The sequence below is a fragment of the Doryrhamphus excisus genome, chromosome 14, assembly GCF_030265055.1.
Source record: "Doryrhamphus excisus isolate RoL2022-K1 chromosome 14, RoL_Dexc_1.0, whole genome shotgun sequence".
NCBI lineage: Eukaryota > Metazoa > Chordata > Actinopteri > Syngnathiformes > Syngnathidae > Doryrhamphus > Doryrhamphus excisus.
The window spans coordinates 12,355,578-12,382,201 of record NC_080479.1 but is presented as its reverse complement, the minus strand read 5'-3'; the positions used below and the strand labels follow the sequence as shown (position 1 = coordinate 12,382,201).

The window sequence follows — 26,624 nt, the reverse complement described above, 5'->3', positions numbered from 1 at the left end:
CTTCAGAATATAATCAGATCATACTCAACACCTACTTTGATATCCAGTAAAGGCTTTGATAGACTCCTTTACTGACCTCAGATTGTGGTTTACATGTATTGCTATACACAGTCTTACATAATGTAGTATACTCCCTTCTGTATTAATCTTTAAACCATCAATTGTCTGACAGTCTCTCTTCTGTTGCTTTCCCCCCTTAGACAAATGAAGTGACCGCCAGGATACAATGTCCTCGTTCCAGGTGGTGGATTCCTCACCTGGCAGCAGCGTCAGTATTATGGAAACGTCCAACTTTGCCCACGTCATCTTCCAGAATGTTGGCAAAAGTTTCCTGCCCCAGGCACCCCTGGAGTGTCGCTACACGCTCACCCCTTACATCACCCCCCACCCAAAAGACTGGGTGGGCATCTTTAAGGTAAATCTCATACACCACATTCGTTTACAGTGGAACCTCTTGGGTGGAACCCAAATTTATTTTGAGGCAACTTTTTCTGTGTGAAAGTGAATCACAGAAACCTTTATCATCTGTACAGGGAGTATTTTAAGTACCATTTTGACAACTGTAATTAAAGTATAAAACTTGTAAGTGTTAGTCCTATAATAAAACCAAAAGGCATTAAAACTGCTCAAAGGGGAAGTTGCTGAAGGCAAGCCAGCTTCATTCAAATGTAAAAATAAGTTAACTATTGTAGAAGTGGCATATTATTACAGTTGTTAAATATCAACACTGTACATTGTACTACTTTTTGGATTGCAGGTTTGCACATTAACATCAAGCTTTGACATGATGGGCTCAGCTACTCACTACAACGCCAATCCTTCACCATAAGCTTTGGTGTGGTTGCTCTGCAAGCAGAAATAGTGTGAGAGGTCATGCTGAGGGTCCACAAACGTTTATGAACCCATCTAATTCGTATTAAAATGAGCTTCCCTTACGCATGTACTCAATAACCCTCCCCTGTGCTCCTTTATCAAGTGTATAGAATCTGAAACCTAATGAACAGGAAATGCGACATAGGAAACTGAATATCCCATAAAGTCAAAAGACAAACATTTTACTGTTTCTTTGAGACGTTCACTTCAAATCCGTCGGCTCAATTAAAAAGAAATAAAATGGAAGTTTATGTGGAAAAAAGTCGATTGGAAAATGTGATTGTTGTAATGGGCGCTAATTAAACCCCTTTGACGGTTCGGGGATACATCTGATGTCTGTCGCTGTGTTTTCACGCATTTATAGAAGATCTGAGGGGTGTGTATTATAACCACATTGTCATCAACTAAAGCAAGCATTGCAACTTTGTCGGGTGTTGCACGCCCATTAATACTATGTTTGCCTGTAGTTTAAAAAAAGATGACATTTGATTATAAAAGACAAATCATGATGCCATCACAGTGGTTTACCGGAGCATAGATGAGTCAGTGACTTAGTGACAGTCTTGAAGCAGACTCTATACTGATGACTCACACTGCACAGCTTGAATTGAGTTGTGCACCGACGCCTCCTAGTGGCTGAAGGTGTTCACAGCCCATCCAAAAGGAAGCCTATGTGTATTGACTGTAAACACCAAAAGTATACATTAACCACTTTTGTTTCTTAAGTCATTTCCTATAAAAACAAATTTATTTCTATTCAAATCTTCCTTTATTTTAAGTGTGATGTTACAGGCATTTGCGTGAAAAAGCCCCGTGGAGAATTTGGTTGTGGCATGTTTGTGGGGTGGGCAGGGAGAAACCCGTTGTGCAAGTGTATAATTTAGGTGTCATCGCGCTGTTCCCTCACACCTTGGCGGAGTGATTGATAGCCGCTGTGCCTATGATTACTTTATAACATCACTGCCGCACTGGAATGCCACACGATACCCGACCGAACGTCAGTCAACTTCACTCTGCAATTAGCAAATTATTTATGTCTCCTTTGCTGTTATGAAAACACACGTGAGCGGACAAGCTGAGCTGGCGGGAGGACATGATGGGCCCAGCCTCGGACCCAAATTCTGCTGGGAGGCGGGAAGAATGTCCTTGGGCGAGGCATCCATGCTGACAGTTGTCATTGAGGCTGCTGACAAATAATTGTTGTTTTGTTTGCTGTAGTATTGATATTGCTTTGTAATTTCCTGGTAAGGCACACGTTCTTTTTGGCAAAGTCATCATATCGGAAATTTCTATTCTGTTTTCAGTTTTTTTTATTGGACAATTAATTGACTTCAATGTAATTTGACAATGAAGCCTTAATACCAACCTATCTACAGTTGATATGACTGGCACTTTTCGCCTTACTAAATAAGTGTATATCCAATTACTCTTTTGCAGACACACAAAAATATTAACAAATATACATTTTACAGAAAACAGTTAAGGTTGCATGCAGTTTTGGCCCCATGGCGGGGTTTTTTTTGCACTCAATGAAAAAATGTACAGATCGTGAGTCAGCAACACAGGCTTTGAATGTATTTAAGGACGTTCTTTATTAAATATTTCAATAGTTAATAACCCAGAGCATGACTTTATTCTGCCGCCCTTCCTCTTTTAACATTTGAATAATAATTTGAATAATTTGAATTTTTTTTGTGATGAAAAAGAGATTAATTCCACTGGCAATTGCAGTAGCACATCCCTGCTAAACATGTTCAAGTTGCGTGCATGCCTAACTTTCTGCACACCAACCAACTATAAAATACAGCCAGATGACAAAGTCTTGCGTACTCCATTGTCTCATATGTAATGTATGGGGCTGAGGTATCCTGCAGTGTAAGTGCAGCTCTTTTATGCCAGAAGCATGCATGGCACATGTCGAAATGAAGTGTGCGTGCAGCCCAAGCAGAGAGAGAGTGCTGTTTTGGGGCGACAGGTTTATGACGCAGGACCCGAGTTATGAAGTTCACAACTAACTTTCATCATCTGCCACCTAGCACCATATGAAGTCCATTCAGTTACATCTCCCTTGCTATTTTGTGTAAAATTTTCACCTTTCTTTTCCTCATGACTCCCCCCCCCCCCCCCAAAACCCTGTTGCACTTTTTTTCCCCGATTGCGGTTGATCGCAAGCACACACACACACACACTCATACACACACACAGCTGCAAACATGGCTGCCCCCTCCCATCCTTGCTGCCACTCTTTTTGTGGAGGCGGAGGTATGTGGGTTGAAATGTTTCCACTCTTTCCCTCATTGTGCTGGCAGAGGTAATGTTTTCCTTGCTGTTTGTTTATTTGGGAACATATATGCAGAAAAGACGGATTTTCCACAATTTTTTTTATTGTGATTATTGCATCAACTTAATTACATAATTGGGTATGGAAAATATGCTGTTAATGTATGTTAACAGTATGTATTATGCTATTATGCTGCAGTAAATCATCTTGACAGTGCACTATATTTTTCTCACCTTTTTCTTGCTTATTGTCCTCAGGTGGGCTGGAGTACAGCCAGAGATTACTACACCTTCCTGTGGTCCCCTATGCCTGACAACTATGAACCAGGAAGTACTGTGCACAGGACAGTGGTGTTTCAAGGTACTTAACACACACACACACACCGATTTAAACCCACGCAGACCTAGGCTTTTCCGAAGTAACCCTCAATTTTATGGCACATATAAAAAGCAGTACTTTTTAATAAGGAAACATAACCGCAAATGTCGGCCTGGGACGACCTAAGCACTTGTGGAACCACACTCTCACATACACACACACACACACACACATGCTGAATGGGCCTGCAAACTGGTTTTACTGGACTGGGAATGGTCAGATATTACGCTGTGAAAATATGAGCGTAAGAGGTTGGTGTAATGAGTGTGCAGGGACCATCTGCCAAGTGCAAGGCAAAACACTGAGAGAAAAAGATGCTAGCATCATTTTTGCTGTTGAGTTGACGTTCCATTTCGTTATTTGTCTTCATAATCTGAAGGGTTGAAGTGAGGCTTCAATATAAGAACTGTGTGGTTTGGCAAGATATTTAATCTCTTCATGAACACAATGGATTCATTCTCCATTTCTTCATAGGTTATTATGTTCCCAAGTCTGACGGGGAGTTCTACCAGTTCTGTTATGTCACACATGCCGGCGACATCAGAGGGGCCAGCACTCCTTTCCAGTTCAAGTCAGCCACGCCTACCGAGGAGCTGCTGACTGTCGCAGAGGATGACAGCAACTCGGACATACTGGTGGTCACCACCAAGACGGGACTGCTGGAGGTGGATACACAACACACATGAATACTGTATACAATACCAATACACTTGTTGCATCACGCTCATTTCCACCACCACTTCCTGTTTGGTAGCGTGTGGAGGAGGCCCAGCAGGAGCGCAGGGAGCTACTGAAAGCCATGCGGGTCCTTCAGGAGGAAAAACAGCAGCTGCAGGATGAGCAGAAGCGACTTGCCCGGGAGCGGGAGCAGGAGAGGGAGACATGCTGTCTGCTGCGGACACACAACCAGGTCGGGTACTGAAGACTGCAGATGTAAAACATCACAAAGTAGAATTTTGACCAATAGAAGGTTTGTAAGTTTGTGTACATAGACAGACACATGTAGCTGGAGCCGGTTCCTCACCAGTGATCACAGGTTGAACGCTTCAAAGGATCTGCTTTATGAATAATTGGCATCCATGCTGAAGAGACACACAAGGAGCTACAGCTCTGTGTTCAACTCTTTAACTTTGTGTGTGTGTGTGTGTGTGTGTGTGTGTGCACGCCAGTCTTTGTCTCCCCTGCTTTAACGACCTGGCTCAGTGGGCTAGAACGAAATTGCGACGCCCGTTTTCCTCGGGCATCTGGCGTCAGGGACGATGCCATCGCAACAAGAAAGTGAACAAACATGACGTCAAACACACATCCAGGTCCTACACCACTGGCCTCCTGTAATGCGCACACACTCATTAAGCCACCCGCTTCCAAACCCTGAAAGGATGGTAGTCCACAAAACCGCCTGCCTAAAAAACGAGCCCTGCCCAGTCCGAGGTACAAACACCCCTCAGTCACGCAATGGTGTTCTCTCTATTTATTTCCTCCTGTGTGTCACTTTCACTTTCATTTCAAGCTTTGATCAAGAGCAGAGGTGGAAAAAGTACTAGACCACTGTACTCAAGTAAAAGTAGAAAAGCAAGTGATTTGAAAGGTAGAGGGGTCCCAAACTAGCCGTTCTTTAATGGAGCAACACCTTTATGGATAAAAGTGCAAAAATAAGATCAATAAGTAAACATGCTTATGGAAAAGTACAAGACTTTAAAAGTACAAATAGAACTACTTAAATGGAGTTAGTCATTTTTCACCTCCGATTAAGAGTCACCAAATGCATACATATTAAGCCAGTTGGCAAATTAGCTAGGCTAAGAATTAGAAAACATATTTACTTGCAGAACTGGTGACATTTGTGTTACTCTTTATTTGCTATTTTGTCGTGTAGTGCAGTGGTTTGACAGGAAGATGTGCTCTCAGCATTGAACAACTTTGATTCTTATGTCCTTGCGCCCTCTAGTGGCGTTCTCCGTTTCAGGCCCAAAGTACTGTAAGCAGACTGCTTTGAGTTAAGTCTTTTTAGTTGCTCTTTTTACGAAGGGCAAAATCGCCATAAATTACGGGGTAATACACACACACATACTGTTATTACCATGCTGCTTTTCATTCAGCTGGATATATGACTTGTGCGTGTGCGTGTGTGTGTGTATGCAACCACACTTGTTTTACAGTAGGCATGTCACGCCTGATGAAAATATCCTTTGAGTTTTACATGAGAACTTAAGTACATTTTTTGCGGCTGCTAATTTTATGACTACACTTTTTTATAAGGTCTTTATGTACTGCTAAAGTGCTTCCCAAACAGCAGCCATAAAAAAAAAATTCATAGTGATGTTCGCAAGCCCCAAAGAGACATGGCCTCAGGGCTTTTACTGTGCGCATGTCCACTCAGCGCGACTGTCCCCACAAGTCCCGAAATAAGGCAGCTGTGTGTGTTTGTGTGTGTGTGTGTGTGTGTGCACTGTAAATAGAGGGTGTGTAAAAAAACTGTTGTTCAGTGTGACAAGCGATATTAGCCACGGTTGATTTACTGTTCTTTGCTACTGATCAGCCACAAGTTCAAACAAGTCTCTTCCCCAGGAGGCACACCACGTGAAGAAAACTGACATACTATTTGTTGTGCTGTACGAGCCACTTGACACATGTTCCTCCTGCATACCTGGGCAACATACCGCTGTTATTTATGTTGAGCCTGAGCATAACTTTCTTTGAAAGTACATTTAACATCCATCAAAAAGCTCCCATAATGACACACACCATACAGTTCATCCCTCGTCTTTTGAGAACAGAATGAGACCATTTGAATGGTCCGCGGGCGGTTCAGGTGCGATAGAAGCATCTAAGTATTGGCTTCACCGGGTGGAAAAGTGAATATATAGCTGTTTACATGGTCACTTATTAACAAGTATATTGCACAACACAGGTATATGTCTATTGTAAACAACAGTACAGCATCTGTGCAACACGTATGAGTTTCACAATAACAGTTTAGTAGCACAACCAGCATTTTAGAGAGCACGCAGAGGTAGATAAAGCTGCGACATGCTTACCACTCATGATACTTAAAGTGCACATTTTTGACCAGAGACCCCAGGCGTTGTTATTACTTATTATCCTTGGCATTCACGTTAAATGAAATACAGTAATCCCATTTTGATTGCGGGTAATTGGTTGCAGACAGGACCATGATAAGTGAATTTCTGGCAGGTAGGATTCCTTATTTATGAATAGAAACACTTTTTACAGCCTCCTGAATACATGATTAGAGCCCTCTCGACATGGATTAACACCCCTATAGTTACCTTTAGTCACCTTTACACTGTTTGTGTAGCATTTTCCTGGGAAATACATATTTTTGAAGCTGGGGATTACTATACATATGAACCAATTGTGGTGCTGCTGCTTAGTCACGCTGTCAATTCCTTTGTCATGATGTGTCTCCTCCATTCAGGAGCTGCTGCGTTCCTCACAGTCTTTGTCTGAGGAGCGGGAGGAGGTGAGGAGGAGGCTGACTGAAGCCACGGATCGTGTTCGCCAGCTGGAGGAGGACCTGCTGGGAGTCACACAACGAGGTCTGCAGAAGGAGACTGAGCTGGACTGGTGAGTATGGGGCGGTGCAAGCATGCAGCCATCCATCATCATCTGTTTCTATGAGGAAATGTTGAAAGGAAGGTGTTGAAGGGAGCTTTCTTCAGGGCCTCCTCAGCTTATCAATCATTCATTGGGTCCATGGGGGAAGTAGGGTTGTAATTATAAGATACAATGTTACATTTTCGTGTACGCTTTAAGATGTACAATCTTCTCCCCTGTGTGAAGTCTGCGTGATCGCCTGAAGAAGCTTACGGCAGAGCGAGACAGCTTGGAGATGCAGCTAAAGAACGAGAAGGATGAGCGGGATCTCTACAAGGTGGGACAAATGCACTTCTGTACTGGCGAAGAATCGTTCTTCTGACCTTTTCACATCTGCAGGCCCATCTGCGTAGCACTGAGCTGGAGAACACCAAGCTGAGTGCTGAGCTGCAGATGCTAAAGGCAGTGGAGCTGAACCGAGAGGTGACCATTGCTCAGTTCCAGGAGGAGCTGGAGAGACTCAGGAGCTGCGTGGCCCAGCGCGACAGTTTGGAGAAAGAGCTGCTGATGCTCAAAGCTGACAAGGTATCCATTTATATTGATATGTCCGGGGAACGCTAACTCAGAACAATAACCCTGACTAAATCTACCATAGGTTGAGCTGGTGCGTGTGCGTGAGCAGCTCCGTCAGGCCGAGGAGCAGCTCGCTGCATCCAGGCAGCAGGCTTCCCTGCTGGCCTCGGAGCTCCGTGACTCAGCCAGCTCCCGAGACCACTCCATGACAGAGCTGTACCGTGCGCGACTGGAGGTCGACAAGCTCCGTGACAGCCTGGCTGACGCTCAGGCCGAGTGTCAACGTATGGAGAGCCAGTTGGACCGCATGAGGAGCACCGCGCACAAGGAAGTGGTCAGTAACGAACCTCATTTACTAGTGTCTTTCCTTATTTCCACATTCTTTATTCAACTATGTTTTAATGAAGCAATGTCTTCAATGTGGGTACAAGTTGTTTCCAGTTTGTATAAATAGATGTGAGTAGCATTGCATTCTTTCAGGGTGTTGGAACCAACGGCGAGGTAGCACCCGGCACACTGATTGTGTCGGAGGTCGAGGCTGAGCTGCAGAGGGAGGTCGAGGAGCTGAAGCTGCGCCTCCACATGGCCGCTGAGCACTACAAGGAAAAGTACCGAGAGTGCCAGCGGCTTCGCAGGCAGGTGGCCAAACTGAACACAAGCGATTCGCAACCGGTGAGTGACTACGCGATGGTGGTGAAACCGGAAAGACACAACAATCATGTTGCATTTTTCTTTGTCGATGTGCGCAGGAGCATAAGAGAAATGCATCCACTGAGACAGCTTTGGAGCCACTCACCCCAAGTCCACAATCACCCACAGGAGGTAGACTTAATTACAACTCATGATAACAAGAGAAGACTTTATTGATCCCTCTCCAGGGAAATCATCTTCCCCAAAACAGTTTTGGGTTAAGAACCATGTTGGATGGTTCAAATATATACTTACATCAAAGTAATATACTGAAAAATATAGAAAAGTAGGTACTACCATCAGTTTGTGTGAGAAAAGAGTGAATGAATAATAGGATCAATTACTTATGAAACACTTTATAAAATCTAATCCATTATTATTATTATTACTACTAAGTAATAATTAACTTATTATTATTAACTTAATTATATAACTCCAAATACTGCCACACTAAATAATAAGCTGGTAATCTGTGTGTTTCTGCAGGAAGTATTGGCGCAGCGGCCCTCCAAGACACTGCGGCTGAGACAATCAGTGCTGAACTTGAAAGTACACCCAGTAGCACAGAGAATGGGGAGAAGCAGAGCGAGGATGCGTCGACAGGGAAAGAAGTGAACCAGGAAGAGGAGGGCCAAGAACACGACGCGAGACGTGAGGAGGACAGCCTGAGGATGACCAGCTGGGTGGAAGTGGAGGGCAATGGAGAGGCGGAACAACAGCCGGAGGAGGAGGAAGAGGAGGAAGACAATGAGGAGACGAGCAGCTCAGAGGAGGAGGCGTCAGAGAGGGAGCAGACCCACTCGGTGGAGGAGGAGCTGGCACTGATGGAGGAGAAGTGGAAGGAGCAGTGCGCCATCAACGAGACTCTCAAACAGCGTCTGGCCAATGAGGAGGAGCGATTTAGAGTGAGACTCCCCACTGAATCGTACTATACTCTCATAGGCTACAGCTGCAGACACAAAAAGTAAAGGCTAGCAGTTATTATGATAATGAAACCTGCATTGGGTTTAGGTAAACAAATATAATAACAATAAGAGGGTTAAAAAAAGCGTACGGTGAACCTGTGAACACTTGGGCATGAATGAGTTTAGATTGCCTTGGGAGTGAGTGTGTTTATCGGCCCTCTGAGCGTCTTTGATCGGGCCTCCTGTCTGAGTTGAGGGCCCATGTCCTGTGCTGCTCTTAATGGCCCGGGAGGCTGACGGGGGGGAGGAGGGACCGCTGCAGACCGCCATGTTTTACGACTGTTTACATCAGAGACAGACAAACAGACAGTCACTACTCCCCACCTGAACTTCACCCTCTAATGCCGCACCATAAATCGCTCAGAGGGGGGGGTTGGGGAGAAAGCACCAAAGGAGATGAAAGAGAATTTGGAAGGGAAAGCAAAAAACACAATTTAAGAGTCAGGAAAGTGGGCTGCTCAGACAGACATGAAGCAGAGAGAGAAGCCGAGGGGATTTGGAATCTTTGTAATGGGATGAAATGGGAGATGGGTAGACATCCACTATCCCGCAGGGTCTGCCTGATTTACTACCATCCTGTCCCTCGCCGGCCTGCGGCACCAGATCAATAACAGATCAACAATTAAACGCCTCTTATCTGGGATTGTTTGGTTTTAAGTTCCTTGAAGCTGACCTAAAACCTCTGGACCGAAATGGACTTTTAGGTGGTTATTAACTTCCTAATCTGTGTGTTTAGGTACAGATGGCAGAGCGGACCACTGAGGTGATGGACCTCAAACGCGACCTTGCCCAAGCTTTGAAAGACAAGGAGCGACTGCAGGAGGTAAAGCAGGAATATCCACCAACCCCCCCCCCCCCCCCCCCCCCCCGCCGTATTAGCTCCTTTTGAGTTGCTTTGGAACATTCATGTGCACTTTAGTTGAGCATATCTCCCCTCTCTAATGAATACACCCAAACCTGCCGCCTCTCCCAGTGCCATTATTCCATGCAAATGCCAGGCGGCGTGTCTGTTTCACCTTCCCAACCCTGGTTTAAATGTTAAACCTGCTAACACAGCACTAATGAAGTCATCCATGGAGGTCGGTGCTGGGAGGGAGAGGAGAGCCCAAATCTGACACCCATTACAGTAATGAGTAGGCTACTAATGCTAGTGCTTCACATATTATCACAAAGGGCAGCAACAGTGTAGAACAGAGCTATTGAACTCAATTGTTATTTTCACAGAACGGACTTCTTTCTTCACGATTACTCTTATTTAGAGTGAAATGTCAATGCAAGGCTTTGCCAAAGTAGAATAAAGAAGAAACTCTGTTAACCTTTGTCAAAGATCCTTTATATCCGTGGTTCTCATATGGTTTGGCTGTCGGACCCACCAATAATAAGCCATGACAGAGTTCTCATATATAAGATATGAGCATGCTGGCTCATCTAATGTCTTTTAGGGTCCAGATATGGTCCGCGGGCCGCCAGTTGAATGCGGTTGAAGATCTCTTAAGTAGGATTCCTTTCATTTCTCTCTTTGCAGGAGTTGCATCTCTTTGTGAGTCAGCAGAGGCAGCGTGACGCCCGCACTGAAGGTGCTGAGGTCAAGCAGCCCATGGTGCTGCGTTATCCGCTGCCATACCCGCAGGACCCGTCACCGCCCCCTCTGGTACCACAGAGACCCGCTGAGCTGCAGTATGGTAACCCCTACGCTACTGGCGACACAAAAGGTACAAGATGGACACACTGGTAATGTAGTGCTTCACACAGCCAACGTTCATCACGAAACTGCTTGTTTTTATAGAACAGGAAGCAGAGGTTGCACTTTCTCCCGAGCAAATGTCGCGGCCTCCACCTGAAGCCCCGCATTGCGCCACTCCCTGCGCGCCACCGATCACATCCCTAAATGCGAGCCCTGTTGCACCAGGCTGGGACAGAGAGGTGGTCTGCATCCAGCCGACACGCAGCACCACCCCCCCGGAGACTGTGGACGTGCCACCTGCAGAGGACCCACAGAATGTAAGAAAGGCAATAGAAGGTTTTTCTTTAATTTTTTTTTTTTGCTCCTTCATGATATAAAATGCGTTTGCTGTCGCAGGTCTGTGATGGGGCTCAGCCAGCTTGTGACCATCAACCCAACAGACGTGCTGAAGCCAGAAGCAGCTTCTGCTTTGACGCAAGGTACTGCACACACACAAGTGTAGAAAAGGTACACAGTCGAATGTCAGCTATTCAACTTTGACACACATCATGAGAAAGCTAACCTGGAAGGGTTTAATGCAAAAATGCAAAAGGCAGACTCTAAACAGGAGCAATGGTGCTTCCTACAAATAACAGCAGGTACAGGTATCCTCTTATACTGTAGTGGACCTCAACTTGTTTGGATAGGCCAGGGAATTCAAAGTGTGGCCCTGGAGCCATTTGCAACCCACATTATACAAAAAAAAAACAGAAACATTGAAGCCTCAAACATTACATCAAAATATCCAAGTGGCCCCCACATCCTTTGATTTTTCAGTATGTGGCCATCACATCACTAAATCAATAGGATTCTAAAGAAGCACTACCATATCTGAAATCATTCAAAACACTCAGCAGGGGTGTCCAAAGTCCGATTGGGGGCCACTGAACATGTTTAATCAAAAGGCAAGACATATCTAATCCCCCCACCCCTCAGCATTTTCCATGGAAAGGGTTTGTCCACCTTGCACTAAAGCGTGTTATTCTGTTTGTCGCACACACACACTCACACATACACATATACACACAGTGGTGACGTCCACAAGCGCTGCCCCCTCTGCGAGGTCATCTTCCCGCCGCACTTCGAGCAGCGCAGCTTCGAGCAGCACGTGGAGAGCCACTGGAAGGTGTGTCCCGTCTGCTCCGAGCAGTTTCCCCTCGACTGCCAACAGCGCCTCTTCGAGAAACACGTCCTCACGCACTTTGACGGACACGTGCTCAACTTCGATCAGATCGAGTGACGGGCACGGCGTGGCACCTCACTCTCTCTTCCCCCGCTCCCTCAAATGTGGTCAGTTGTGTCGTTCATTCCGTGTACAATCATTGGAACTTCTTTGCAGGTAGAACGTGGAGGGCGACTTCCTCTCAAATAGGTCTGCTTCCCTTTCTTTACTTTAATGCTCATCATTGTTGCACCACGGCAGTGCATGTGAATACTCTTACTATCGGCTGCAAAGAAAGAACACAATGGTGTGTATTTTAAGTGTAAAGGAATATGTGGGATATAACAGACTTGGTAGCTTCCAAAGCATAGTGCTGTTAAAATAAATCTGCACTAAATAAGGCTTTATTCTGAATGTAATGTACATACGGACATTTGTTTTGTCAGACGACTCCTGGCGTGCACTTTCTGCTTTATGTTGAGGTTATCGGAAGACACTTTGAATCATCAAATGACCATATTCCATAAAAAGTGGTGTGTGTGTATACACATTAAAAGCTGGATGAATGTATGTGTACCTACATTGCTACATCGTCACTGCTTTATTCTTATTTATTCAGGCTTTACAAATTGCACACTCAATCACAAAGCCGACGTGTGTGTGTGTGTGTGTGTGTGTGTGTGTGAGAGAGAGAATATAAGTGTGACTGTCAAAAATATCTTTATGAATAAAGAAGCTTATCCAACAGTTTTGATCTTTATTTTTGCGTCACCTCTTTACATTGAAGCAGCTTTTCGTTTTTATATAGAAAGACAGTAAGCCCCTCCCCTGCCCCGATACAAAACACTTATTTCCACGTTACATACGAAAATATAATTTAAAAGCACTTGACAACAGAAAAGACATTTTACGATACATTCACTGTACATGGTAAATATTGGACCCTCCCTGGTCCTCTTATGTGTAATACTGCCATTGTGGCCACTGATTGGACGACAGATTCTCCTATGGGGCTTTTTATTTTTTATAAATAGGGTGAAAATTGGCAAAATGTGCGGACAAATAAGCTCATAGTTGAGCATTTAGTGCAGGGGGTGCAGAACTAATCTACTGTATAATATATGAAATGTCTTCATTTTTAGAATAGCATGGAGGACCAGGTCAAATGCTGACGTGCCATATATGGCTCATGGACCACAGGTTACTCGCCCTGCAATAATCATGTGATTTCTCTCTTTTTTTTTTTTTTTAAACCCAAGAGGCAATGAGTGACAAATCGATGTCGGCCCTCCTGCTGCACAGGAGCGACCCAACACAGGTACATGACACACACACAAAACGGCACAATAACACTCTAGGGATACTGCTGGAAAAACACATTCTTCTCTCTCTCTCTTTCTCGCTCTCTCTCTCACACACACACACTGGAATGCTGTTGTCCACAACACACAGGACAGGTTGTAGCTCCTAATCTCTTTTTCCAAAATACAAACCACCTTTGAGGGTGCATGCATGAGAACATTCAATGTACTTTTATGTTTGGGATGGCCTCTCAAACATGGCCGCCCTGTCGAAGTTAAAGTAGCCCCACCCCCCTCCCCCCTCCCCAATTAGGCACATGGTACGATGCATGTTTGGCAGTGGAGCGCTGTTTTGTTGGCAACCATCATGGATATCAAAAAGAATCAAGTTGGCAAATGAAATGGAGTGCATAAAGATGGAAAGATAGGGGGTGAAAAAACAGACGTCTTACCGTCTCCAAACCAGGGGTGTCCAAAACGTTTTCTAAAGACGAATATGAAATAAATGTACCAATATATTAAACCTTAATATGGATTTATATGGTATTAATATGGTGGAATGGATATTTTTTAGTTCTGTGTTTTTGTGTTGTTTTAAAGAACCAATTGCAGTTTGTTTACGTCTTACAATTGTAGGTAATGCAATAATGAATATGTATCATTGGTATTGGTTATACTGGCCCCATATTTACTTGGTGAATTATCCCAAAATGTGCCCACCTCTAAATTTTGGGAGGAAGATGTTTGGACACCCCTGGAGCGCCCCCTCTTGATCAGTATCTGCTAGTAGAAAAATAGTTGACACCTTGAACAAAAACAAAAATAAAGCTTGCAAATAAAATGTAACTATTTCCGTATACGCTTGTGATGAAGCTTATATATTTGTATATATACATAACTACGTATGTGTCTACCGTTTATATAGCAATATATCTATTTCAAATAGAACTTACTTGGACCACAAAAAGTTGCCATGAGGTCGCCGATCCAATAAGGAGCGTATGAACTTCCTGGTTTGGATCGGCGACTTCATCCCACTTCCTCTCCTCACTTCTTTCTCTTTTAGCACCTTAACCAAGTCAAAAAAAAAAAAAGGATGATAGCATAAATGAATGTGCAAATGTACAATACAAATACTAAAAAGATATACTTTAGAGAATACAAGTGATATAAGATGGATATAAAAAGTAAAGTTAAAGCATGCACTTTAGTGTGAGGAGTGTTTGTGTGTGTGCGCCGCCTCTAGCCTTGGATCTTGCGCAGGATCTCGGTGGAGACGGGTGGGTGGAAGTTGATGGTGTGGTGCCTCAGGCCCTGCGACGTCTTGTAGCTCTTGCCGCAGCGACACTTGAAAGGCTTCCTCACGCGGATCTGTGTGCGGTGGCCGTTCTTGGCGTGGTACTTGATGCCGTTCACGTTCTGAAAGAGGAAAGGAGAGCATTTGAGGTTGACATGCAACATTGCCTCCAAACCTGTTTTTTTTTATACGCATAAATCTCAAGTGGCAGGTGATGAATGATTGAGAACATGGCCATAAAAATGCAAGTCATAAAAAACTCACATTTAAATGTGTCAATGTGACATTGAAAGTGCTGTTAATGCTACTGTAAAACTACTCTTATTTTTAGCGATATAAGAAGTCAGGTCTCCTGAAGGGTGATAGCGCCCTTACATCCTTTTTTTTTTTAAAGGAATTTTGGTACCTTTTTGATTAATTCAATGTGTCATTATTATACAATATATTATGAGGTCTGCTTCTTTTCTACCTTTTTTCCCATCTTTATATGTATGAAGGATTAATTATTGAAGCTACAAATGCCGTTAGACAAATGTTAGCATGCCAACAACTTGCATAAGAGTGGTGTTTATATCAGTGTCTAGTTATGAAAATGGCTAAACATGTTACGATGCTCATGTTAGTATGCTAACACCTTGCATGATAGTGCTAAGCCTTTATATGTCTACCTATGAAATTGTCTAAAAACGCTAATATGCTAATGTTAATGTGATAGCACGAGCAGGCTAACACCTAGCATGACAGTGCTATGTGTTTATGTATCTACCATGAAAATACCAAAAAACGCTAGTATGTTAGTATTAGAAATGCTAACATGCTAATGTTAGCATGCTAACACCTAGCATGACAGTGCTATGTGTTCATGTATCTACCATGAAAATACCAAAAACGCTAGTATGTTAGTATTAGAAATGCTAACATGCTAATGTTAGCATGCTAACTGCTGTGCCGCAGAGTGTAATTAGACATAATGTAAAACAATTGTAAAAATAGTAAATAACAAAAATAGAAATAATCTATATAAAATGTAATGTGTCCAATGGAGACAGACAGTAGTCTGCCACATTTATCTTAACATCATCAGGACTGATGCCTCAGTCTCCTGATAAGATCCCACATTCCCACACTGGACATTAATAATTGCGGGACCATAAATTTCCCACATTGGCCTGAAGATGACAAACTGAAAGAGGTTTTTCTTTGCTGCTGCAGTAAAATCAGACTGAAACAAATATATGATATATTCATCTCGTCTTGCAATCATTACATCACTGTGTTTTTTCTCCTTGTGTATTTATAGCTAGCCATGTGATATTGTAGACAATGGCACCAGTGTGGCTGCTCCCTCACCTTATATCTCTTCTTGCAGCCTGGCACTGGGCAGGCAAAGGGTTTCTCGTCCCCACCGTTCATACACATGGAGCTGAGGATGGACTCGGAGCTGATGGCGCTTTCTGTGGTCCACGACTCGTCGCTGTCTGACTCCTCGTAGTCTACCTCCTCCTCATCATACTCACTGCCTGGGGGCCGAGATGGAGAAAAACATCCATTACAATGGCACATATGGTTGGTAGATTTATTTTATTTCATGAATAGTGCTTATGAGTGTCTGCGATTTGCGGAGCTCACGTTCACACAAGAGCACCTTCTGCATGCCTGTGAGTCAAAATGCAGGGATTGGCACTGGCAAGGAGATTGTTAAGTGGGAGTGATTCCCATTGCTCAGCTTGGAAAAGTACGCCTGAGAATAGTTTACACACACACACACACACACACAAGGCCCCCCCACCATCACACAGGAAATGCTGCACCTCAGCATGAGGAAATGCATGGTATCCTGGCACATGATGAAATGTGTGCATGTGTGTTGGTGTAAAAGTGCAGACCTAACACTACGTTTGGAACCATTTGGGCTGGTATTGGACATCTGCTTCTGAGCTGTGCAACACACACACACACACACACACACACACCATGTGAACACACAGCGTGACAGCTGCTATGTAATTAGCAGAGTGTTGACTGGTCTGCTCACTGCTGGAGCCTACATATCTCACACACACACACACACACACACACACACACTCTAATATGGTAAGAGGGACTCATCCTAGCATTTTCTTGAGTGGAGAGGTCAAAATATCTCCGCAATGAAGGTGGGATGTCAAGACAACAACACACACACACCTGTCGTACCTGTCGGTGTGCTGCTGCGGAAGGAGGATGAAGGGGTGATGGGGGGCGTGACGGGCGGCGTCAGGTTGCCGCTGGTGTGGCGAGGGGGTGTGGCCGTGCTGTTCCGCGACACGGCGCCCGTGATGGACAGCGACAGTTTGGGCGTGGCCTTCTTCTTCAAGGTCTCCTGCTCACGGCGCGCCGCGTCCGTCATGAACCTGGTGAACACATGTCACCACTTATTATTGAATGGCGTTCAAAAGTGACAGGACACGCCCTGTGATAACGAACCTTATAAAAAAAAAAACACTGGTTATCCTTGATGCTTTTCTTGCTATTGTTGTTTGAAGCATTATTGAATTGTGCTTTTGTATCTTCCTCTTTCAGATAAAAGAGGTAACCCTAACCCTAACCGAATGAACATGGCTGGTCCTGTTGCTGATGCTGCTTTGTCAAAAGGTAATCTCTTAATTTGTCAATGGGGTTTGGGCTAATTCAGTTGGGTTCATCATCTGCCATTCCACCAATACAATTTGGACACTTCCAACTACAGTCCAAATGCATTGGGAAAATATGGCGGTAACAGCTTCCGCCCTTGTGGGAAGACTTTATATTCAGCTGTGTGAGGATCACACAAATTGTTCCACATCCCTTCGGAGCGAGCACGGGGGAAAGAGCCCTCGCCAAACTGTTCCCACAAAGTTGGAAGCCCATTATTGACTATCATCGATAAAAGCCACAGAATCAAGTGTGTGGTGGTGTGTCAAGGCGTCCACATGGTGTAGCTATCGGATACTGTAATTAGAAGCATATTACTGTGTAAAGTTTTGACAAGAGATAATTGAGCTGAATAAACTGCCCTTTAAAAATCCATCCTGCCATCTAAACATGTTACAGTGACTACCGATGACATTTACAAGCTCACCGCTTCAACAATTACCCACATCTTACAAACTCTCTCTTACTATTCGCTGACATATTTCTTTATGTTGTGGCCTGGAGTGATTTAGGAGGGGCGTGACATTTCGGTCGACCACACTCACATACTCACTCACAAACAAACACACACACACACACACACAGGCCGTCATTTTGGATCGCCGCCCTTTCTTTAGCAGTCAGGCGTCTTGTGTCTTGTGTGGTTCGTCTCTACTGCTGCCGCTCTATAGATGAGTCATGGCTTTTGTCCATGGGAAGACATCTATCACTCGCACCGCCTGGAGCTAAATGAACACACGCAAAGGCCATTTTCTCAGCGGCGGCGCAACGCTGCCACCTACAGACCCAGTGGCAGTACCTGTTGATGTAGCTGAGGGCCAAGTAGGTGGGCTGCTGTTGCTCCTGCTTCTCCAAGACCCGGGGATCCGTATCTGAAACAGGAGAGATGTTACGTGTTAACCAAACTCATTTCCCACACTTTGTGACAAGTTAGATAATTTCACAGGCACGCTATTGGGTCCTTCCCATTCCCAGACTTGGAGTCTGAGAGTTGCAAAGAAGAATTTTTGCCTGGGAGTGAAGGCGCTGTGATGAATGTATACAGTGTATTTCTAAAACACACACACACTTTAGGGCAACTTCCACTGCCTGAGGGGAGCACTATTAACTTCAAAACAGTACCCCCCTCCTCCAAACCCCTGGGAAACTGAGGGTGGAGCTACTGTGAAGTGCTAGCGCCATCAAGTGTTCAGCAAGGGACCAACCAAAGGAATCCCCTAGCGTGCTAATAGTAATGTAATGACTATCAGATGGGTCATATCTGTGCGACTGTTTCCAAAAACACACCTCCTTCACAGCTTTTTCCTACAATTTATCAATGTGTGTGTGTGTGTGTGTGTGTGTGTGTGTGTGTGTGTGTGTGTTTGCCATCTTTGCTTTTCAGGCAGGCGTCCACACACATCACACGGGAGAACATCAAGGGGAAAAAAAAACAAAAACAAGCCCAGAAAAGTAGCACATACACACTCATGCTGTTCCATGCATGTCGACGTCTCAGCAAGTATGACAGAAATATGACCGTAAACACACACACACACCTGAGGTGGTCCACTGAGGTGGTCTTTGACAGTCTTTTATAGCAGAGCCTTAAAACACCTACCTGCTGCTTACGCCACGACTGCACATACACACGCGTACACACACGCACACACCACAATTATTAGGGCTCGAGCACTGACCAGTGCGAAAGCCCTATTGTAATCGTAATGTTTATTATTATTATTATTATTATTATTATTATTATTATTCTGCCGATTCGACGGCCCTTTTGAGGGCCTGAACATGCCCGAAAACTCACCAAATTTTGCAAGCGCGTCAGGTCTGCCGAAAATTGCGATCTGGTGGGGGTCCCGAAAACAATGTTCCAAAATTGACTCTCTAGCGCCACCTTTTATTTTTGAAAAAATTGGCCCCCGACACCAGTTTCACCTATCGTCACGAAACTTTGTGGAGACGTCTATCGTGACAGGACGGACCAAAAAGTCTCAAGAACCCATATTGTAAAACGAACAGGAAGTCGGCCATTTTGGATGGCGCCGGCCTTTTTCGGGCCAGAAGTTGGGGTCGTATCTCGACGAACTCCTCCTAGGGGGTTTGACCGAATGAGTCCGTTGTTGCATCAACGGACACTAGACGGCTGGCCGACGTTAAATTGCGAAGGATTTTGGGATATTCCATACGATGTGGGCGTGGCACGCCCCCAAATTTTGCCCTTTTTCATCTGCCCGGGCCTTGCACGCTGAGCGTAACTGTAGACGTGAATAACTTGCCTCCACGTGGTCAGATCTTCATCATACTTGGTACATGTGATCATGGCCCCGCCCCGAAGGTCCCCGTAGGTCACTTCCTGATTTCGTCGCAGCGCCACCTATTGGCGACAGGCTAAAGGCGTGTCATCTACATGAGGCCTTTTCTGGCAGGAGATTCATCAGATGAACACCGAGGTCACAAGGTCACTGCCTGACAGCCTGGTGAAGCCTGTTGATGGACCATGATGCAGGAAAAGCGCACGTGGTGGGCGTGGCCTGGCGGCGAATGCTCAGGCCTCGCCGTTTAAGAAGAAAGGGTCATCATTCCCCCGCAGAAGGTCGCATGTGCTTGAAAACTCATAAGGGGGGGCAGATTCCAAGCCTGAGGGCCCTGGTGGGGCCCCCATTTGAAACCAAGCCAAATTGACTCACTAGCGCCACCTACAAGTTTTAAAATAATTATCCCTCTCCTCCCGTTGCACGTATGGGCATGATTTTCGGAGGAGACATCACTCGTGACAGGACGCACAAAAAAGTCTCAAGAACCCATGTTCAAAAACCAACAGGAAGTCCGCCATTTTAGGTGGCGGCGGCCATTTGGGGGAGGATGTAGGGGTCGTATCTCGACGAACTCCTCCTAGGGGGTTTGACCGAATGAGTCCGTTGTAGCATCAACGGACACTAGACGGACGGCCCACGTTAAATTGCGAAGGATTTTGGGCTGCTACTTAGGATGTGGGCGTGGCACGCCACCAAACTTTTACTTTAACCTTAACTTTTACCTTATCTGGCCCTGCCTGGTGTCTGGCCTTGCCTTGAAGCAATGTACATCAAAGTCAATACACAGTTTGACCGACAGACTGATGATGTCATTCGATGGACTATGATGTGTGTAAAGCACATTTGGTGGGCGTGGCCACAGCGAATGGTCAGCCTTCGCCATTGACCATCGAAGGCTCATATTTTGCCCGCAGAAGGTCACAGGCTGCTGAAATCTTACACGTAAGGTCATAATCCAGGCCTGAGCGCCCTGGTGGTGCTCCCATGTGACACCAATCTAAATTGACACACTAGCGCCACCTAGAAGTTTCAATTCATTATCCCTCGCCACCCGTTGCACGTATCACTATGATTTTCGGTGGAGACGTCTATCATGACAGGACGCACCTAACGCTCCAGAACCCATGTTCAAAACACAGCGCCACCAACTGGTGGAAAAGTATATCACCTGTAACTTCCTTCCACATGGTCGGATCTGCCCCAATTTTTTTCTGGTGGTTTAGGGTACCCTGCGGTCTATGACTGTGTGTGTACATAGACTCGATAGCGCCACCAACTGGTGAAAATGTATATCTGCCGTAACTTCATCCCACTTGGTCCGATCTGCCCGAATTTTTTTCTGGTGGTTTGGGGTACCCTCTGCTCTATGACAGTGTGTGTGCATACACTATAGCGCCACCAACTGGTGGAAATGTATATCAGCTGTAACTTCCTTCCACATGGTCGCATCGGCCCCAAATTTTTTCTGGTGGTTTGGGGTACCCTCTGGTCTATGACTGTGTGTGTACATAGACTGTATAGCGCCACCAACTGATGGAAATGTATATCTGCCCTAACTTTCTCCCACATGGTTGGATCTGCCCGAATTTTTTTCTGGTGGTTCGGGGTACCCTCTGGTCTATGACAGTGTGTACATACGCTATAGCGCCTCCAACTGGTGGAAATGTATAACAGCTGTAACTTCCTTCCACATGGTCGGATCAGTCCCAAATTTTTTCTGGTGGTTCAGGGTACCCTCTGGTCTCTGACTGTGTGTATACATAGACTCTATAGCGCCACCAACTGGTGAAAATGTATGTCTGCCGTAACTTCCTCCCACATGGTCGGATCTGCCCGAATTTTTTTCTGGTGGTTCGGGGTACCCTCCGGTCCGTTACCGTGTGGGCGCATAGACTGTATAGCGCCACCCACAGGCGGAAACGTATATCCGCCGCAAGTACCTACCGCATGGTCCGATCGTCGCAAATTTTTTTATGGCGGTTCGGGGCGCCGGACGGGACGTGACCGTGCACCAGCCTCGCCGCCGGCGTCGCCCCCTCCGGGCGGAAAATTGCAAGTGCCGTAACTCCCTTACCGCTTATCCCATCGTTGCGGTTTTTCGTACGGTGCGTCCGCGCGCCCGTCCGAACACGCGCGCGCCCTCGACCCGCGTGTACCCCCGACCCGCGCGTACCCCCGACCGCGTCGGGGTGCTCGAGCCCGCTCATCACTGCTTGCAGTTTTAATATCCTATTGTTTCCATATGTCAACATAATGCATTAAAGTTACTGGGTTGAGTATAATTAGAAATTAGTCAATTAATTTAATCGCACTACAAAGTAAATGGGGCAAAATTGAGTGCACGACTTGACTGCAACCAGCAGAGGCGCAGTTGGCTGGGCTATTTAATACATCGCTCAAACATTTGTTTACTCTCTAATTCTCTAATTAAATAAATGAAATCAATGAGTAACAGAATCAACAATTCAGAACATGAAATTTGTTTTGTTAAATGAGTGAAATAAAATTCATGTAAATTTGGAAAAGTATTAAAACCAAGCAGAAAAATTATAATATTCAAATTCTAATAAATATTCAGATTTAGATGTTCAGCATGGTTTAAAAAAAACATATTAGTGCAGATTACAAGCAACAACGATTAAAAAACGCCTTAGCTGTATCACGGAAATAATACTATAAATCAATTCAAACACAGCACTTATTCTTATTGCTATGAACAATACTGATCCTGCAAATCCCGGAATCATGTTGCTTTTCAGGCCCATATCATAATCATTTATTTCAATAAGTAGCCAAGGAAGTGCTCGCAAATAGAAGAGCAAATACGCCAAACCAGCAAATAGGATTTTACACGGACACGACGCCTGTGAGGTGAGCCAGGTGCGCAGACGTCGCAGTAAATGCTGGCCTTTATGACTTCCACTCACAGCACAGGAAACTGTGTGTGTGTGTGTGTGTGTGTGTGTGTGTGTGTGTGTGTGTGTGTGTGTGTCAGGCCTCAAAGTCTCTGATTCACATCTAACCACTCAGGAGCTAGCAGTACTTTTTTCCAACCCAAACTTCCAGACTTTGATAAGTGGTGCATTGCTGCCCCCTGCTGAAGCTCCAGTTTGTTGTGTGAGTGTGTGTGTGTGTGTGTGTGTGTGTGTGTGTGTGTGCACGCACATACAGGCCAAGAATGCATGGCTTGTTTTGCAGGCTGCTAATTAAGCCACACAGTGCACTTTAACGTGTTTCTTGAGCAGCAGGCAACCGGATGGAGGCTGAGAAGCAGGCATGTGGGCGGGGTTAAAAAAAAAAAAAAAACAGGCAAACTTCCCTGTAATTACACTCAGGCCGAGGAGACTTCCGCCATGCGATGATGTGTGACTGTGCGTGTGTGGCGTCAAAAGAGAGCTTCCACAGTTTCCGCCTTGAGGGATGCCAGTCCACTAATTGGTCCTCTACACCCTCACAGGTCATTTGGGAAGTACGGAGCACAAACACTCACCCTTTCCACCGTGTCACACCTCACCGAGGAAGTCGGATGCAGAACAATCAAACTTTGGGTGACAGAATCAAGGAAAACCCTCACTTGACTTCACTTGAACACGCCTGTGAATATTCTCATTCATTCAGGTTGAAATAATTGCCATTGGACTGTTCCAGTTGGAGGGGGGGTGTATGCTCGAGATAAAACAACATGAGCATTCCATCCATTTCCCATCCATTTTCCTCCGCTGGTCCGGGTCGTGAGGGCAGCAGTCTTAGTAGGGAAGCCCAGACTTCCCGGTCCCCGGTCACCTCCTCCAGCTCCACCGGGAGGACACCAAGGCGTTCCCAGGCCAGCTGTGAGACATAGTCCCTCCAGCGTGTCCTAGGTCTGCCCCGGGGCCTTTTCCCGGCTGGGCATGCCCAACATGAGCATTCCATATTATGATAACAGAGTCAATACAGTAAGAACAAAAAAGATTGGGTGGGATTTCCCTGCGCTTGCCTCAAGTGTTATCCTTTCCACAACTCCCGAGCCTGGTTTAATCTCCTCCATACCATGCATCTGTACGCTCCCTTTGTTGCGGTTGCAGGGCAGGTTAGTGCATGTGCAGGTGACACACTAACGTGCAGACAAGTCTGACATCATTGAATTCCTCACATCTGACCTATTTAGACACTTTAACACAACCCTCCCGAAACCATTTCCTGCTGCGGTCTAAACAGCAGGGGCTATGTCATTGATGGGGCCGCTATCTTCTTTTAAGATGAGGTTAACCACTGCTCTCACGGAAAAGCTGGTCTGGTGTTTACTTACATGTGTGAAGTAAGCTAGCATGTCCCGGTATGCGAAGGGGCGGGTTAAGGCCTGTGCAACGTGGCACACACGTGTCTGACCACAAGAGGTCAGTGTTGTGTAACAATGTTTTTAGTACCAGCCCAACCTAAAATGACATACTCCGACTTTTATCACTAATCACAGCATATACTGTGAGAAATTTTTTTAATTACTAACTTTTGATTAAAATACTGGCTTATTACTATAGAACTACATCCTTTGCTTGTCAATCATAGGGCACAATATTACGCCTTTATTCTCAGAAAATGATTACTTAAATTTGTATGTATGTATGACCGACTGCGGTGTGCAAATCTTGTCATGGCCACAAAATGATATCACACATCCAATGATGCTATCTGCTGATTGATAATTGATTTGCCTCAGTCCTCTTTCATCTGTCTCACTCGTCACCGTGGTAACTGATCTGTGACTGCTATTGATTAGCCCATGAGCTCAGGAGGCCCGCTGATGAGCAGCTGCGGAGCAGCCACTCATTAATCCGAACGACCTTGCTGCTCAGTTGATGGCCTCGGGGTCAAAAGGTGACACTAGGACGCACGCTGGGCTTATCTCGCCTTTCTGAATGTCTCTTACGTCTGCAAGGCCACAGGTGGGCTTGCCGAGAGGAGAAAAATGAAACAGCTAATCACAGATTTCCTCTATTTTAATTCCTACTGATGACAAGCCCGCGTTCTTTGTGGACGAGACAGCAGGTGTGCTGAAGCCACGCCAAAGCGCTGCCTCCGTGACCCTTTTAGAGGCTGCCAGTTGCCATGGCGACTGTCTCCATGAACCCTCTATTCTGTCACCCCCCTCTCTTTCCTGAGGGTAAAAGCATGGTACAAATGATTAGCACTAATCATCTTGGTTCTGCATTATTTTGTGCTGCACGACAATTTATTCGGGTGGATTATTTCAAGTTAGTGCACAATAGAGGAGACTTTCATGTGTTGCCCCAGTCATAAGGCAACAAAACCACCCAGAAACAGCTCCCAGCATGATGAACTGCACTGCAAACTACCATGACAATCCCAATAAATTCACCCCAATTAAGTTTTGGCAAAACAACACCTCATCTCTGTATAAAGCAGCACTATCACACAAATGCTGCCCTGCCAGTGATAAGTCAACATCAGAAGTGATTTGCATGCCTGAAGGCAGTCATCACTTGCAGGCTGCAAGATTTAAAAAAAAAAAAAGGTGCAACAAGTTGAGGCTTGTGCGTGTAGGGGCGGCGGGGGGATGGAAATCAAAATAGTAACAGAGGTAATGGTGCCAAAGTGACTGCAAATACAAGAGGTGTGATTTAAGTGCTGAGACGCCTTGAGAAACGAGACAGATTGAATACATACGCGCTACTTCCTTCCTTGAGCTGTGACTCAATTCGCGCACTTAGTTCTTACACTGAGCATTTTTGAGTGCGTAAGTGCGTTCACTTACGCACTCAAAATGCTAATTAGATGTTAGCCGGGGAACCGTTGTCTGCTAGTGGGGATGCTAATTACTCTCATATGCGGCCCGAGTTGTAGTGGTAAAAGGTGACAATGTTAGCGAAATGATACGTATCTACATGTTAAAGTGAATACAAGCAGAAACAACTCAAAGGAGGCTCCACATCAGGCGAGCAGCGAGAATAGCGGGACGCACCCCGGAGCCTAGCTAGCAAGGGGCTCAGCTAGCAGCGACTAGCTTAGCCCCAGCTAGCTACGCGCTCCCTCCCCCCCACCTCCACCCTCCGGGCCGACTCACCGATGTGATTGTCCTCGATGTGGACGATGAGCTCGGCGAGAGACTCGAACTGGAGCCCGCAGCCTCCGAACCTGCAGGAATTGGAGAAGAAGGAAGCGGCGGCGATGCCCGTCATGTTGGCGCATTCACCGGGTGGGGGTTGCGGGAACGAGGGAGGCAGGCACGGCAGGCAGGAGGCTTCGGGTCCGGGGGAGGGAGCGGGGCAGAGTGTGGAGCAGACACCGGGGAAGGCAGACAGGACAGCGGCGGACGCAGCTGGGAGGCAAGCGAGGCGGTGGGGGTGGGGGCTGCCTGGTGTCAGCTACGTCATGACCTGCTTACCTGTCTGCACGTGTCAGTTCATTCATAAACATATTCATAGGCAAATTAGCATCACATTGCTCATTTGTGTGCATGATATAGAGATACTGCACTAATGCTATTTTAGAAGCCGATTAATTACAATTACATTTTAAATGTAAGTGCAATGGTTTGGGGATTTAATTTAATGCATCTTTTGTGTTTGTTCATTTCTATACAATATATGTCACTATTATAGCTACAAATTAAGCATTATAGGAATTTAGTTCACTTTGCTTGCATCAAACCTTATTCATTTATTGAGTCACATAAAAATATAAACTGGTATGTCTGTATCAATGTTTAAATTGAAGTTACATAACTCACAGGCAACACCACAACTCCATCTATAAAGTTTACTCATTAATGCGACCCTATAATGGTTCAGTTGAGAGAACTTTGGATGTGTTTATGGTTTAGTGTGTGTGTGGCTCCCAGAGA

General features: G+C 45.4%; 2 protein-coding genes across 6 annotated transcripts in view; one reads left to right on the top strand and one right to left on the bottom strand.

Annotated features, from left to right (window-relative positions):
• tax1bp1a (Tax1 (human T-cell leukemia virus type I) binding protein 1a) overlaps positions 1 to 26,624 on the top strand; it is a 28,047-nt gene that overhangs the window by 477 nt on the left and 946 nt on the right. Inside the window, exons 2-19 of one of the 4 annotated variants that reach the window (XR_009119410.1) lie at positions 201 to 415; positions 3,412 to 3,514; positions 4,007 to 4,197; positions 4,287 to 4,442; positions 6,972 to 7,120; positions 7,337 to 7,427; positions 7,490 to 7,675; positions 7,746 to 7,997; positions 8,144 to 8,335; positions 8,413 to 8,485; positions 8,840 to 9,258; positions 10,055 to 10,141; positions 10,844 to 11,030; positions 11,105 to 11,319; positions 11,399 to 11,481; positions 12,071 to 13,521; positions 16,171 to 16,367; positions 17,364 to 17,435. Coding sequence is in view for 1 of the 4 variants with exons in the window: in XM_058047751.1 (XP_057903734.1) it covers positions 227 to 415; positions 3,412 to 3,514; positions 4,007 to 4,197; positions 4,287 to 4,442; positions 6,972 to 7,120; positions 7,337 to 7,427; positions 7,490 to 7,675; positions 7,746 to 7,997; positions 8,144 to 8,335; positions 8,413 to 8,485; positions 8,840 to 9,258; positions 10,055 to 10,141; positions 10,844 to 11,030; positions 11,105 to 11,319; positions 11,399 to 11,481; positions 12,071 to 12,281 (2,784 nt within the window). In the remaining 3 variants the exon portion in view is untranslated. Of the gene's footprint in view, positions 1 to 200; positions 416 to 3,411; positions 3,515 to 4,006; positions 4,198 to 4,286; positions 4,443 to 6,971; positions 7,121 to 7,336; positions 7,428 to 7,489; positions 7,676 to 7,745; positions 7,998 to 8,143; positions 8,336 to 8,412; positions 8,486 to 8,839; positions 9,259 to 10,054; positions 10,142 to 10,843; positions 11,031 to 11,104; positions 11,320 to 11,398; positions 11,482 to 12,070; positions 13,628 to 16,170; positions 16,368 to 17,363; positions 18,758 to 26,624 lie in introns of those variants that run through there. The other 3 variants (XR_009119412.1, XR_009119411.1, XM_058047751.1) reach the window with 3 other exon arrangements.
• On the bottom strand, positions 12,947 to 26,134 carry LOC131102272 (juxtaposed with another zinc finger protein 1). Of its 2 annotated transcripts, none has more exons than XM_058047839.1 (5): positions 25,845 to 26,134; positions 18,274 to 18,346; positions 16,989 to 17,194; positions 16,152 to 16,321; positions 12,947 to 14,923 (listed from the first exon to the last, which is right to left on the bottom strand). In XM_058047839.1, the coding sequence occupies exons 1-5, from the start codon at positions 25,957 to 25,959 to the stop codon at positions 14,747 to 14,749; spliced, it is 741 nt and encodes a 246-aa protein (XP_057903822.1). In that variant the 5' UTR covers positions 25,960 to 26,134; the 3' UTR covers positions 12,947 to 14,746. The 2 variants fall into 2 exon arrangements, with proteins under 2 accessions (XP_057903822.1, XP_057903823.1); XM_058047840.1 differs by having other exon boundaries at positions 16,998 to 17,194; positions 25,845 to 26,128.